The 15892-nt window shown below is 47.3% G+C and overlaps 1 protein-coding gene across 3 annotated transcripts in view; it reads left to right on the forward strand.

Annotated features, from left to right (window-relative positions):
• Positions 1–41: 41 nt before the first annotated feature.
• SERGEF (secretion regulating guanine nucleotide exchange factor) overlaps positions 42–15892 on the forward strand; it is a 250436-nt gene continuing 234585 nt past the window's right edge. For 2 of the 3 annotated variants that reach the window (XM_045291045.1, XM_045291046.1), the window contains exons 1-5: positions 431–531; positions 2615–2750; positions 3935–4090; positions 6802–6896; positions 11022–11082. In XM_045291045.1, coding sequence (XP_045146980.1) covers positions 466–531; positions 2615–2750; positions 3935–4090; positions 6802–6896; positions 11022–11082 — 514 coding nt within the window. In that variant the 5' untranslated portion in view covers positions 431–465. Of the gene's footprint in view, positions 106–430; positions 532–2614; positions 2751–3934; positions 4091–6801; positions 6897–11021; positions 11083–15892 lie in introns of those variants that run through there. The other variant, XM_004711623.3, reaches the window with a different exon arrangement.

Consider the following 15892-nt stretch of genomic DNA (forward strand, 5'->3'; position numbering starts at 1 on the left):
GGCTCCGCCCCCGCGCCGGCCCCTTCCGGCCGCGCAGCGCAGCGTCCCGGCATGGAGCTCTCACCGCGCTCCTCTCAGGCCGCCCCCGCCGCGCTCTTCGCCTGGGTACGTGACTCCGCCCCCGGTTCCCGGCCGCTGGATCGCGGGGGCGCGAGGATCTCCACGTCTGGGCGGGGGCGGAATGGGGCCAGGGAGGCCGAGGTCCCGACGCGGCTCCGAGTTCGAGGATCCCGGGCTGAGGATGAGAAGGCTGTGCGGGAAGGGTCTGCACAGGGTGACGTGGGAGCCTGTCATCTGGTGGGGTCTGGACCCGAGGGGCCGAGAGGCAGCGAGAAGAACGTGCCTCCAGGGCAGAGCGTGTGGTTCCTGCAGAACCTCGGGCCCCGAGAGCTCCTGGAACAACAGCCTCGCGGGCCTCAGAGCCCCGAGGGAGCCCCCGGTAGCCCCCACCTTCCCACTGCCTGGATGATGGAGGCCCTGCCCCAGACCCAGCCCAGGCTCGAGGGAGCGCTTTTGGACGCTAGGCCTGCGGTGCTCGAGCGCCGTTACCCCGGCGGAGACCCTGCATATTGGCTGGTTACTGTGCTGTGAACAGATCTTGCCTGGATTGTGGGGGTGTGGGCGTCTGGGCTGTGTTGGTGTGCACCGAGAGACAGGATCGTCTTTCTGAGTGTGCACGGGAGCGTGTGGCAGGTGACCAACAAGCGCGCGCGGGTACCTGCAGACGTAGCGTCCCGGAGTGCTTCCTAGCACTTCGCACCGTTGTGATGACAGGTATAATTTGTTAATGCCTGTCTCTCCGATTTGAATGTGAGCGTCATGAGGGCGGGGCTTATGTGTGCTTGTCTCGCACACTACGTCTCTGCTGCCTAGCACACTGCAGGTGCTCAGTAAGTATTTGTTGAGGAATGAATGAATGAGTGGCTACCGGCTGTGTGTCCGAACAGGTGCTGTTCTTTTGGGAAATACTCAAAGTGAGAGACATTCAGCTCCTATGGCGGGGTAGGGAGTTGGGGGGAGGGGGAACGGGAGGAGTAACACCTGTGTCATCGTTAACGTCACTTCATTGAGGGATTAAACAGAAAGAAAGAAAAAGATAATTAGCAGTACAAGGCAGCACTCGTTGAATGGGAGGTGACAGCTTGGCAGAGGGAGAGCCTGGGGTGATCCGAGGAAGCATGGGTTTCTGAGCCTTGAGGGAGCTCTTGAGCTGGCTGTGGACGTGGGACGTGATTATGTGCCTGGAGCTGTGGACGTGGGACGTGATTATGTGCCTGCTGGTGGGCGTGGGCGCTGCCTTTTGGCTTTTCCCAGCTGGGAGGCTGCGTCTGTAAGGCCGTGTCTGGACTGAAATGGACATACTGTTGAGCCACTGCTGGCCGGGGAGGTCTGATGATGGATTCTTCCTGCTGTGCCCTGGGTGTAGAGGGGGTTTTACCTCTGTGAGTGTCCTGCGCACAATGTGGTGTGTTGGGAATATTTGTAAGGGAGGCAGGCACTTACAGTTGTAGTTCAAGTTGTATTATATTGTGTTAAGTTCTCCTGCAACCTGGAATGAGGGCTTTTCAGCTGCATTACAGAATCTGGGGCCACAATTTGAATGCCAGAGTGCTGGTGTTGTGTACTTCCCTCAAGATGTTTGTCACTGTTGTATGCTGTCTGTTCCTACTGCTAGTGAGGGAGGAGAATTACACCACAGGGGGGCCATGGCTGGAATCTTTAGGGGAGCAGATTGTGTCTCTGGGAGTGGTTGGTGAGATTGAACTGTTGACTTTTTGTTTTAGCAACTGAGTGTTTAGGACAGAGCCACCAGGTCTTGTCTCATATGGAGTGGCTGATGGGTTTGAACTGCTGACCTTTTGTTTCAGTTAGTGGCTGAGTGCTTAATTATTGTGCTTCCCAGATGTTTACTTCCTGCCCCCCCAATCCCCTCCAGTAGATTTCAACCCATGGCAACCTCTAGGGCACAGTAGAACTGCTCCCTAGGGTTCCTGAGACATCAAAGAACTAAAAATCATATCAGTGGGTGCCCACCTTCCTGATCCGATCACTGAAGACAAACGTGTGCATAAGCAAATGTGGTGAAGAAAGCTGATGGTGCCCGGCTATCAAAAGATATAGCGTCTGAGGTCTTAAAGACTTGAAGATAAACAAGCGGCCATCTAGCTCAGAAGCAACAAAGCCCACATGGAAGTAGCACACCAGCCTATGTGACCACGAGGTCTCAAAAGGATCAGGTATCAGGCATCAAAGAACAAAAAATCAGATGCTGTCGTGTGCCATGGAGTTGATTCTCTTAATGACCTGACCATCAGGTTACCAAGCTCTTTCATAGCCAGTCTGTCTGTCTTGCAAGGACAGAGAGAACGGCTGAATAGGGTTTCCTTGACTGTACTCATTACCAGAACTGATCGCCAGGCTTTTCTGTCACAGAGCCACTGGTAGGTTTGAACCACTGACCTTTGGTTAGCAACCAGGGGTTGACCTGCTGTGAAGTCTCATTTGCTATAGACTCTTTAAGAGGTCTGTCAGGCTGAGCAGATCAGGATGCATATGAAAACGTTACTTGCTGTGGTCCCCAAACTCTTTCATCTTTGGTTTATTTTCTCCTTAGGGTGCAAACAGCTATGGGCAACTTGGCCTGGGCCATAAGGAGGATGTGCTTTTGCCCCAGCGGCTGAGTGACTTCTGTGAACCTGGGTGTGTGAGGAGGATCACAGGAGGAGGAGGCCACTCTGCGGTTGTCACTGGTAACTTCTGTCAAGAGTAGATACTTGCTCATGAGAGAGAGAGAGAAAGTGAAAGGGCTGTGTTTGTCATCAGAGTATCCTGGGTTTTCTGAGCTAGGAGGACCTGAGAGCTCTCCTAGGCCTTCACTCTCATACACATGAAGCTAGTAAGACTGATCGTCTTTGTAGCAGAGCTGCTACATGTATCACATTTTATAGCACATATTGCTATTTAATGGAGTCCTGGTAGTGTAAGGCTTTCCCGAGCAAGAAACACTTAGGAGTCTTCTCCCACAAAGCCTTGAACACCAGGTGTGGTTGCTCTGCTCTGTCACATGGGGCACCCAGATGACAGCACCACCAGTTGCTGTCTAACTTTCATGTGGGAGTTAGAAGTCTCTGCAGTTAGATGGAACATTCCTTAAGAACAAGAGTTTCTCATTCCTTTAACCTACCAGGGCTACTGTATTGGGAAGGAGGGCATATTGCATCCTGGCTAAGAGTTCCATTTCTGGAATCAAACTGCTTAGCGCTGTGATTTCACGGCTCTGTGGCCTTGGGAAAGTATCCGAATTGCTCTGTGTCATGCTTTCTTCACTTGTGACACGGGCATAATAATAGTGGAGCGGGGCCCATGAGTTAGCCGGGTGGCGTCATGACTCGCCCGTCATGACCCTCGACACTTTTGCCTTTTGTGAACCCCTCCTCCATAGCAAATAGTATTTATGCTTTGGCATAAAGATGAGCAGAAGCCAGACTGGGTTTGTTATTCTGCATTCAGGATGATTATATTTCCCATCTTGTTTTCCAAGAGATTAAAATGAAAACATTTTTATGGACCCTTAAGAGTAGTGTGGGTCCTGGGCAGTTTGCCTAAAAGAGAAGTTGGCTGTTAGAACAGTACTTGGCATATTCTAAGTGTCCGGTTATGTTGGCCTGTGTTGTTATAGGAGACATCCAGTTTGGTGATTGGTGAATTGCTCCAGGACTGAGCCTTTCCATTTAGAGCTTACATTTGAACCCCATTTCTTTCCGTTTAGAGCTTACATTTGAACCCCATTTCTTTCCCGAGCACCTTAACATACATGGCTGATTAATTTGAGTTGAGAGAAAAGTTATTACCCTCTCCAAATAAGGAGTGATATCTTTCTGCTGTTGTCATTTCCCCGATGCTCACTCGTCACCAAGACCTTTATGTTTTACAGATGGAGGAGGTCTTTTGGTTTGTGGCCTGAACAAAGAGGGGCAGCTGGGACTTGGCCACACAGATGATGTCCTGTATTTTACCCCTTGCACCTCCCTCCTTGGCTGTCCTGTCCAACAGGTGGCCTGTGGCTGGGATTTTACCATTATACTCACAGGTGAGTTCACACCCAAGTATCAACATGAAGGCTTTGGGTGAGAAGAACGTGATGGTGCTGACTCTGTTTAAACACCCTACAAATGATCTCTCTGGTGGCTAAGCACAACAGTGGGGTGGTGCCTTTTGCAAGGAGATGCTTAGCAGTAAAGAGTATTGGACTACAGAACTTGTTCTAGAGACAGGGATGGACTAGGTCATCCTTGGTTGCCTCTACCTGTCTCATGAAAGCCATGTGCGTTGCTTAGCTGGTGAGCAGTGCTAGCTAAAGAGTAGGATATTGTGGTGGGGAAGCTTGAGGAATTTAGAGATTGTCTGGGCAGTGGTAGCAGGTTTATTTTCCCCAATGAGTGATTGTTTTCTTAGTGCCTCCCTCCACTCCTTACATATCAACTGTCTCATTATTTGACGTTTTGTGTTTACATTAATGATGGATGTCTGGCAGTAATGAACACCAAGGTGCAAGGCAAGAATAATGCTAGCTGAGATGATTAGCCTTATATGTCATTTTGGCTGGGCCATGATTCATAGTGGTTTGACAGTTATGTAATGATGAAATTCGACAATTGTGAAACTATGTAATTATATTCCATTTTGTGATCTGATGTGACCATCTTCCACTTTTTAAAAAAAATTATTTTATTGAGGGTTCGTACAATTCGCATCACAGTCCATTGTGTCAAGCACATATGTACATTTGTTGCCCTCATCAATCTCAAAACACCTGCCTTCCACTTTAGCCCTTAATATCATTTGCTCATTTTCTCCCTCCCCCTCTCCCCCCTCCCCATGAACCTTTCATAATTCATAAATTATTATAGTTTTGTCATAACTTACGCTGTCTGACGTCTCCCTCTGCCCTCTTCTCTGTTGTCCACCCCCCAGGGAGGAGGCCATACCTAGATTCTTGTAATTTGGTTCCCTTTTTCCCCCCACAATTCCCCCCACCCTCCAGGCATCGCCCCTCTCACCACTGGTCCTGAAGGAGTCATCCATCCTGGATTCCCTGTGTTTCAAGTTGCCATCTGTACCAATGTACATCCTCTGGTCTAGCCAGATTTGCAGGGCAGGATTGGGACCATAATATTGGGGGGGGGAGGAAGCATTCAAGAACTAGAGGAAAGTTATATGGTTCATCACTGCTACCCTGCACCTGATTAGCTCCTCCCCACATCCCCTCAGCAGGGGGGTGTTCCGTTGCCTACCAATGGACTCTTGAGTCTCCACTCTGCACTCACCCACCTTTACAATGACATGATTTCTTGTTCCTTGATGCCTGATACCTGATCCCTTCGACAGCTCGTGGTCACACAGGCTGGGGTGTTTCTTCCATGTGGGCTTTGTTGCTTCTGAGCTAGTTGGCCGCTTGTTTATCACCATCTTCCACTTTTATATAACGTCAATTTGTATCTAACTCCTGATCTTTGGCATCTAACCATGCCAATAAGTGAGGAGTGAGCATGGTACTTATTGAGTAGAACTCTTTGGTCTCTGTGAGCCAGACAGCAGAGAGGATGGTGAAGAATATGTTCTTGGGAGTAGTTGGAGTATCCTTGGCAATACTAGTTACTTCGCCAGCTGCCTTCTCCCTTAAAACGGTTTAAACTCTTTGCCTGGCTTTACCTCTTCTTGTTATCCATTCTGGATTTAAAGGACCATCTCTGGCTTCTGGCAAGGGCATCAGATGATCATGACCATATCACTCCCTTGCTCCAGACGTGTGTGGTTTCTCATGTATATAACTCAAATGCCAAGCTTTTTAGCACTCAGCTTTCCGTAACTACTTTACCCACTTCCTTTGCTTTGTTTTTTATTCCCCAAACTCTCATGCATTTCTCTTCTGCAACCCCAAACCAATCCAATTCACAAGGTCAGCAGTTCAAAACCACCAGCCCATCCGCAGGAGAAAGATGAGGCTTTCTACTCCCCCTAAGAGTTATCGTCTTGGAAACCCACAGGGGCAGTTCCACCGCGTCCGCTAGGGCTGCGCTGAGTTGGAATTGGCTCTCTAGCAGAGAGTTTCGTTTAGCGTGTGGTGCCCTCTTTTTGGAATGGCCCATCTTGTCTATGTGAGGAACTCTTACTTCTTCTTTAAGACCCTGTTGAGGTGTTCTGTAATGTCTGTCAAATTTAATAATGATTATTAGAATCCGAATAATGGCTTTCATTTATGACAAGCTTCTCTTGGGCTTTTACAGCTAAAATGAAATTGGAGGACAGTGCTAATTCTGCTAACACTCCCCCGATCCAAAGTCACTCCCCAAACTCTTGGCCTTCTCCAGGGGGAAATCTTTCCTGTGTGCCCACCCAGAAAGCTTGCTCTGTAAAGGCAGACCCAAGGCAAGGAGCGAGGAAGGTGCCAGAACACCGTATCTTGTTCCTCATTCCAAACTCACCAACGGGTGAGGTTATTCCTCTTTCTGCAGAAAGCAGTGAGGACGTGGACAGATCAGGGAGAAAGGCCGGGCATGCTGCAATATTAGAACTGTCAAGAAATGGAAATATGAAAAGTGTGGAATAAGTAACCTCCCCGCCCAACACAAGGCACTGCACTATTTTACAGAGAATGTGGCTTGAATACCCTGAAACAGAGGGACCCCACTACCTTCTCTCCTTTCTTTGGCTCCTCTCATCCGTCAGCATGTACTCATTGTTCACAGAATGAGTGAATGTTTACTGTAGATTTGCAATGTAAGTAATTACTTTTTGCAGAAAGTGGTCAAGTTCTGTCGTGCGGATCCAACTTGTTTGGTCAACTCGGAGTTCCTCATGGACCTCAAAGATGTGTGGTTCCCCAGGCCATCGAGGTAAGGATAAACCCAAACCCAAACCCAAACTCACTGCCATCACGTCAGTTCTGACGCGAACAGCCCCTCTGAGTTTCCAGGGCTGTAAATCTTTTGGGGGCAGAAAATATCATCTTTCTCCCATGGAAAGCATTGTGTGGCTGGTGGGTTTGAACAGCTGACCTTGCGTTTAGCAGCCCTACACCATTGTTGTCAAGTGGTTTCCTACGCAGTTTAGGACAGAGTGGAACTGCCCCGTGGGACTTCCAAGGCTGTAACTCTCTATGGAAGGAGACTGCCACATTTTCTACCAGGGCATTGAACTGCTCACCTTTTGATTAGCATCTGAGTGATTAACCTCCGTGGCACCAGTGCTCCTGTGATTGGGATGTTGTTGTTGTTGTCAGGGGCTGGGTTAGGCTGGGTTGATTAGAGAAACAAATGCAGTGACATTCACACATGTATAAGAAAGATCGCTTCTCGGTCTTTTGGCTAAGATCAAGTGTAGCACGTCTAAGAAAGAGCTTTATATTAGGAAGTAATTACATATCAAGAAAACATCCCAGAAGAGTCCAACTCAAGTTCCCGAGTTCCAATACTAGTCCCTAAGTCTCTCTTCAGACTCACTCGATCACATGCAATGATGCAGAATGCAGGGAGATCGCAGGCTGGGGGGTGCATCCAAGTTCAGCGGAAGCATGACAGGGCCCCGGCAGCTCTTAGGGTGGTCACCAAGCAGCAAGCAAAAAGCCGAGAGAGAGGGAGGTTCCTTGGGCCCTCCTTATGAGAAGGCCAGGCCCCCACTAGGAGGCACCTTCAGACTGACCTGATTGACAGGTTGGATACCACCCCTACACTTTTATGTATCTTTGAGTTGACACGAAATTATCTAACAGACACAATTGCTGTCGAGTCAGTTCTGACCCATAGTGACTCTGCACAATAAAATGAAACACTGCCCTGTCCTTCCGATCATTTCTTTGCTTGAGCCATCGTGGCAGCACTGTGTCGATGAGATTGGGAGGGCACCTGATACTGAGCTGGCCTGGGTCCTGTTAATGAGAGCCTCTTGGTCAAAGCTGCAGTGTTATCTTCCATGTGGGCTGAATGTTAGAGTGGTCATTGTATTTCCCAAGAATCATGTCACCATTTTTCTCTAGCCTGACTTAGTCCCAGAGAAGCCAGGAGCTAGGAGAATTTGGGTTGAGAAAACGTAGGTCCTTCGTGGAAAATTTGGGTTGGGTGTTGGGTGTTATGAAGGAACCCTGGGAACATTTCTGGTAGTATATATACATATACATATGTATATATATGGGGGCTTTTACGACATTCCATACATCAGTTGTATCAAGCATATCTTCATTTCCAGAACAGTTTCTACTTAAGCCCTTGGTATAAGCTCCTCTCCCCCCCCTTTCCCTCCCACCCTTATGTATCCTTGATCAATTCTATATTGTTATTTCGTATCTTACACTGCCGATTATCTCCCTTCACCCACACTTCTGTTTATTTTTGCAAGGCAGAAAATGAAAGACACATTTTTCAGTTCTAAAGTTAGTAGTTAATCATCACGTTAGCAGCAGGTCCAGAGAGAAGTGACTCACCTAAAGACACGAAGCCTTACACACGGTACAGACCAGTCCGCCCAGGAGCAGGGAAAGGCAAGCCACGTAGGTAATGAGCAATTTCCTAGGAGCGCCTTCGAACATTGTAAAAGAAAAGCTGGTGAAACTGACTCTTTTTGAGATTGATTCACATACCATAAAGTTTACTCTTACAAAGTGTGTAATATCCACAGAGATTTGACGCTAACGATTATCAGTCGTGTGCATACATAAGTAATGTGCATGCGGTTGTTTTTGCCAACCAACAGTCCCCTTGTGCATTATTTTTCAAGGGTGCTATGTGCGTTCTGTGTGTGGACCCATCATTTGTGAAAAGTACAGTTTCATCACCACAAGAAACTCCATTCTCATTAGCAGTCAGTCCTCCTTCCTCCCTGCACTGCTCAGCGCATGACGACCACTCACCTGCTTTGGTGTGTCTGGCATTTCGGGTAGTTCATATGAATGGAGTCACGCTAGAGACTGCGGACCCATCAACAAACCAGCATGATAAAGTCCCACAGTGAGTGTCCGGTCCTCTGAAAAGAGAGATGGATGAATTAGAACATAGAGGCAATGAACTGGGATGCTGAGGCCAGGAAACCCTGCAACCACTGGGGAGATGCAGATGAGGATGCTTGGCCCGAAGAAGAGATAGGTACTAGTTAGTTGTTACTGTGCAACAAAGTACTTTTAACACTTAGTAGCTTAAAGCAACACACAGTTTTTATTTCACACGGTTTCTGAAGGCCAGGCATCTGGCAACAGCTTAGCTAGTCTCGTGAGGTTGCAGTGAAGCTGGTCCCTGGGGCTTCTGCGTTCTTCTGAAGGCTTCGCTGGGCCGGGGTTCCCCCTTTCAAGTTCTCTCCCGTGCATATTGGCAGAGGCTCAGTTCCTTACTGGTGGGTCTCTCCGTACAACTATCCAGACATGGCAGGTGGCTTCCCCCAAGTGCGGTCCAACAGACAGAGGCCAGGTAGGCAGCCTCGGTGCCTTTGCTTACCGTGTCTCTTAGCCATACCTCCTTATTGTAGTCATCGGAAATGAAGTCACTAAGTCCATTGCATGTTCAAGGTGGCTTGGGGCATGGGTTAAGCTCCTCACTCAGAGAGGGAGAGTATTTGAGAATCTGAGGCTGTCTTTTTAAAACTTGGGATGTCTTGGGTAGGATATGATAACTGTCATCAGGTATCGGGAAGCATCGTCAGAAGCTATGGGCAGACAGATTTGTCTCCTCCAAGGAGGCAAATGGAACTGTGTATGAATCAGAATTGACTCGATGGCAGTGATCCTTTTGTTGTTGTTGAGAAAAGTGGGGCAGACACCAGGGAAGCGTGCCCCAGCCTTGTGTCGCTGGAGCCAGGTGTTTGGAAGAGGTTGGATGGATGACCACTGGTGTGGTGGTGTGGAGGGGTCTGGGCATTGGATGGGGACTGAATTAAACCAGGGGCTGTCATTTCTTCATAAATAGAGGCATGTCGTGACACAGCCACCCCATTTGTTTATGTACAGACGTATCCCGTTGTATCATACCTCGCTGAGAGTCACAGACCTTGTGATTTCTGAATGTCAGGTTTGTGGCTGCCCGGCGTTCAGCAAGTCTACCGAGCAAGTAATTTCCCAACAGCACATGCTTGCTTCATGTCTCCGTCCCGTTGTAGTTATCCTCACCACATTTTGGACTTTTTAATAATGCTGTGGCACACTCAATAGAATACAATGTAAGCATAACTGTTTATGCCCTGGGAAACCAAAACATTCATGGGACAGGTTTCATTGTGATACTCGCCTTGTTGATGCTGCCTGGAATTGAACCTGCAATGTTGCTGAGGTCTGCCTGCCTGTCTGTAACTGCTTATAGGCTCCTGAGGCAGTGTTGAGGAGTTGTGCCAGCAGCCAGATGGCAAATAATGTCTAAGATATTTACTCACTTTTCCCTTTACAGAAAAGTTTGCCAACCCTGGGCTGGAGGATCTCAAAAGGTCCCTCCCAGCCCCGAGAGGCACAGTGGTACATCTTGTTATGCTTTTTAAAGGCGTGGTTCTTTTAGGGATGCATGTAGAAGTATTTGGTAAGGGGAGGGTTGGGGGGAGGAAGGGGGAACCAATCACCATGATCTACATATAATCCCCTCCCAGGGGGTTAAACAACAGAAAAATGGGTGAAGGGAGATAGCAGTCTGTGTTTAAGACATGAAAAATAAAAATTTATACATTATCAAAGGTTCATGGGGGTGGGGGGTGGGGGCAGGAATGAGCTGATACCAAGGGCTCAAGTAGAAAGATAACGCTATGGAAATGATGATGGCAACGTATGTACAAATGTGGTTGAGACAGTGGATGGATGTATGGATTGTGATAAGAGCTGTGAGAACCCCCAATAGAATGATTAAACAAAAAGTATTTGGGTAAAGTAGGAAAACAACAAAAACCTCTGTAGGTCAATCAGACACAGGATGGGGACCTGGCTACATTGTAGTTGGCCATAGATAACGTTTTGTGGATGGAGGATTCTAAGATCTGAATGCTTTGTCTCTTGACAGCTCCTGAGAGAGACGGTTGTGAGTGTGGCGGCTGGACTGAGGCATGCGTTAGCTGCCACAGGTGAGCATTCGGCTTTTGTTTCTTCAGTAGGCTGGCAACAAGGAGAGACTGCGTTTCGGGAGAAAGCCACCTGAAGGAGCCATTCCTTCAAGAGTCCCGCTGCGTTGCGGCTCTGATGTCAAAGGAGAGGGCAGAGGACAGATTGTGTGGGGGAGTAGGGAGGGGGGAGGCAAGCTTTTCCAGCCCTTCTCTGTGATCTAGGCTCAGTGCTAGGCTCTTGCTCTCTTGACTTCAATACCCAATTTACATGCTGCAATTCGAGTTTAATGTTTATACATGAGGAAACTGAGGTCCGTGGGAGCTCTCTGTAGGGGTTGTGTTAGACAGGGTTCTCTAGAGAAACAAAACCAGGACATTTATGATTTCATATACACACACACACCACAAAGGAATATAACAGTCCACACAGGAGTACAGAGGGTGCAGTTCAACTCACTTCCATGAAACAGTTAATATACTGGAAGTCCTTCAACTCACAAGGGCTGCTGGGTCCAAGGTCAAGGAAGCTGACAGCTGAGTCAACAGCAGGGCGGGTCACCAACAGTCAGCCAGGTGATAGGATCTGACAGTCCCCAGCTCAAGTGATGTACACACCAGCAGCATGGCGATGCAGATCTCGAAAGAACCTGAAGCTCTAGTGACAGGGTCCACGGGTTGGGTGTCCCACAGGTAGTGTAGCTTGCAAGTTGAGTTAGAGAACTAGCTAAGGCAGCCGCACACTGATCCATTCACCAGAGGCCAAAAGAGAGAGATAGGCAGGGCCTGCCGATACATTTATCTCTTTGCCCTCCAATCAAACTGCTATCTTATTAATCCCACATGTTCTTATTGGCCAGTTGGCACAATAAACCTACCTATCACAGGGTTACACAGTGAGGAAGGTAGTGAGAAAGAGAGCTTGGGTCCAAGGTCCATGTTCTTTGCCGGCATCCTAGTGGCTTCTGCTGTTTGTTTTAACGTTCAGTGCCTATTAGGAAGCTGCTGGTGTCCCCGTCTTCTGCACCAGGACTGAGGTGGTGAGCCGCGGCCTGTGTGGCAGGGGGTAGAGTGGCGTTGGGTGGAAGAGCAGCAACCCTTTGCTCTCTCCCTTCGTCGTGTCTCTACTCTCACTCCCGTGGGGTTGGAGGACAGCACTAACTGGCTATGGCAGCTGAGGCCCAAGTGGTTGGTGAGTGAGTCCGGTTGTCAAGTGGACAGGGGACAGGAGGTGTGGAAGAGTGCAGCACGGTCTCCTGGGGTTAGCATCGATTACTTTTTTAAATTAAACGTTTAATTTGAGCTAACTATAGATGCAAATACAGTTGAATGCTGAGATATCCCAGGCCCCATTTCCCAGTTCCCTCCAATGGCAGCATCTTGCAAAACCATAGTTTAATATTAAACCAGGATGTTGACATCTCCCCAGAGATCCCTCTTGCTGCCCTGTTGTATCCTTCCCTTCCACCCTGTTCACACCAACCAAGCAGTCAGCCAAACCACTGCCATCGCCTTGATTCAGATTCCCAGTGACCCTGTACAGGGATTCCGAGGCTTTGGAAATCCTTGTGGGAGCAGACAGCCCCATCCTTCTCATGTGGAGCAACCTGTGGACTCAAACTGCAGCCCTGTGGTTAGCTGCCCAATGCTTGCCCAACAACACCAGCAGGCTCCTTATTCTCTCCACTTGTGGTTGTTAGGTACGGTCGAGTCGGGTCTAACTCACAGCTGGGTGTCTTCCAAGACAGATTTGCTTGTTCTTCCGGCAGCCCATGGTACTTTCAGTATTCCTCGCCAACACCATCGTTCTCCTCAGCCCCTTCTCTGGCTCTATGATGTCATTCCCAAAGTGGAACCATTTAGTACGTGACATGTTAGGATTGGCTTTTTTTCACGTAGCATAATTCCCCGGAGAGTCAGTCGAGTTAGGGTTATCAATAATTTGTTTCTTTTTTATGACTGAGTGTGCTTCATGGAATGGATGTACCAGAGATTGTTTAACGACCCACCATTGCAAGGGCACCGGGCTGCGTCCAGTGTTTTGGCTTCAGTGCATTTCTGCATCACTAGTGTTTGTTGTCCGGATAACCCTTAGCTGTCCTTTACGGGTATGGAAATGGCCCTCACTTTGAAGCAATGCGCCAGCCCATAGTCACCACAAATCCTCTGTCACAGTTACTTTCACTTGCTGCACATCGTAGGTTTCTTAGATCTCTGAAAAGGCTAGCCTGTGGGCTTTTCTTGAACTAAAGTTAAGGCTAAGAAAGAACTGCGTGCACCTGTCCTGATTCACCTTTACATTGGCCCTCAAGGCCTTTAAGAATGAATCTCATGTGGAATCGGGAGGGCTGTTGTGGTTAAAGCGCTATAAACATGGCAGATGGGTTTTTATGTGAACATCCATTTTCAGTTCTCTGGGGTAGATACCCAGGAGTGTGACTGCTAAGTTGGATGGTAGTGATTAGACTTTTCTAAGCAGCAGCTGTTTTTAGAAATCAGCAGGACAAGGGGATTGTATGACATTACTCCCCCTTTTCTACCAATTTCTGTCAATGCTGGTCTTATGTTGCATTTCCAGAGGCCCGGTTCCAAAGCAGCACAGTCCCGCTATGTGTTTGGCTAAGCTAGTGGCAAGTAGCCGCTGCCATTAATCAGTGACTATCTTTTGATTCACCTCTAAAACGTACAGACTTTCTTGGGTACCATAATAAAATCGATCATACCTCAAACAACATAATAACCTGTAATATCATCCAATACGAGGATCTCTGATGGCACAGTGGGTTAAGCGTTGGGCTGCTCACTGTGAGGCTGGCAGTTCAAACCCACAGCTGCTCTGTGGGAGAGAGAAGGAGCTGTCTGGTGCATAAAGACTGGCAATCTTGGAAGCCATAGGGAGCAGTTCTACTCCGTCCTGCAGTGTTGCTCTCAGGGGCATCTTCTTGATGGTGGTGGGTTTTGGTTTGGTTTGGTACCATCCGATATGAGGGAGCTTTGAGACGTACATGGGAAAGTGTTATTCTCTCTTCGTCCCATTTCCCCACAAACGTTGGGAAGCATCCTCAAGTCAATTTTCCTCATTGTTTAAAAAAAGTGTATCTATGTGCTTATATATGTATTTTCATTTGCTTGAATGAATATCTGAATAAGGTTTTCACATTTGGTTGATCAGAAATTCCCTAAACAAACATTAAAAAAAATTCTTTTGCGGTAAAAATGAGCTGTATGTGTCTATATCACATATATGTGTATGCATGTATGTAAATGTGTGTGTATAATGTACAATTGAGTGATGTTAATTACCTTCATTATATTGTGTATCTGTAACCACTATTTTTAAGAATATTTCATTTCATCATTCTTAACAGAAACTCAGTACTTATTAAGCAATAAACTCTCTGCACTTCCTTACCCCAATTCCTGGTAGTCACTAGTCATAAACTTTTTTTCTCTATGCATTTGCCTAGTCTAGATATTTCATATAAATGTGATCATATAATTTTATGTGGTTCATTTCACTTAGTGTATAATGCTTTCCAAATTCAGCCATGTTGTAGCATATATCAGAGCTTCATTTTTTTTGACCGAACAATATTTCATTATCTGGACACACCACATTTTGCTTATTGATCTCTTGATGGGCATTTGGTTTGTTTCCACTTTTTGGCCATTGCGAATAATGCTACAGTGAACGTGGATGTACGAGTATCTGCTTGCACAACCTCCTTTGAAGTCTTTGGGGTATCTACCTAGGAGTGAAACGAAGGGCCACATGATCACCCTCTCGTTAACTTTTTGAGGAATCAACAGCCATTTTCCTCCAGCCATTGGTGAGGGGTGAAGATTCCCACTTCTCTACGTCCTTGCCACCACTTTTACTTTCAGGCTTCCTCATGGTACACCCCCAGTGGGTGTGCAGTAGGGTGTCATTGTGGTTTTGACGTGGGTTTCCTTGGAGCTGGAATAACTTGGCAGCGACAAGTAATGGCTAATGAACTTGAACATCTTTTTTAAGTGCCTATTGATCATTTATGCATCTTCTTTGTTGGAGTATCAATTCAAGGTCTTTGCCCAATTTTCAGTAGGTCTGTGTGTTTTTATGCTGTTGAGCGGTAGGAGTTTTTGAAAATAGATCCTGGATATTAAACTCATCAGTTACATGGCACCCCCACACTTGATTGTATGGGTTGTCTCTGCACTTTCTTGATGCGGTCTTTCATGGCACAAACGTTTCCGAGTGACTTTTAGTCCATAGTAGCTTTTCCTCTCTCTTCTTCCCCTTTCCTTGATTTGTGGCAAAGATTGTAAGTTTGGTTTCATTACAATTTGCTCAGCTCACATTGTGCTCAGGTATTATAGTTTATTTCTCCCAAAGGAGGGTGGTCTATTTACTGCCTAGATCACTGGCTATAGGAGGTAACATACTCCTCCCATAGGTGATGAGCCCCAATATTGCGGGAGGGGAATTGGTCCTAGTTGCATACATCTAATTGTAGAGAAAATACGTAACATTTCATCAAGACATTTGAATGGCATTCAGAACATGGGTATGCACATTAGATCTAGTGGATGTGGGAACAAGAACCCATTCCACTAAGATGACAAGGCTGGTGGTAAGCTGTTTTGCGATTGTGTGTTTGTGTTTATGTGGTGGTTCGAAACCTTCTCTTGATGTAGTGGCTAGGGCACTTCCTTAAGGGTCAGGAGAACTGAGTCAGTCCTAGTCTTTCGTCTGCTAATGACTCCCTGTGTGACCCGAGGCAAATCACATCCTCCTAAAGGCTTCTGTTTCCAAAGCTAGTGAATGTGCAGGGTGGTCTTGATGGTCTTCAAG

The sequence above is a fragment of the Echinops telfairi genome, unplaced genomic scaffold (assembly GCF_000313985.2).
Source record: "Echinops telfairi isolate 266 unplaced genomic scaffold, ASM31398v2 ScPeMD7_60;HRSCAF=208, whole genome shotgun sequence".
NCBI classification, from domain to species: domain Eukaryota; kingdom Metazoa; phylum Chordata; class Mammalia; order Afrosoricida; family Tenrecidae; genus Echinops; species Echinops telfairi.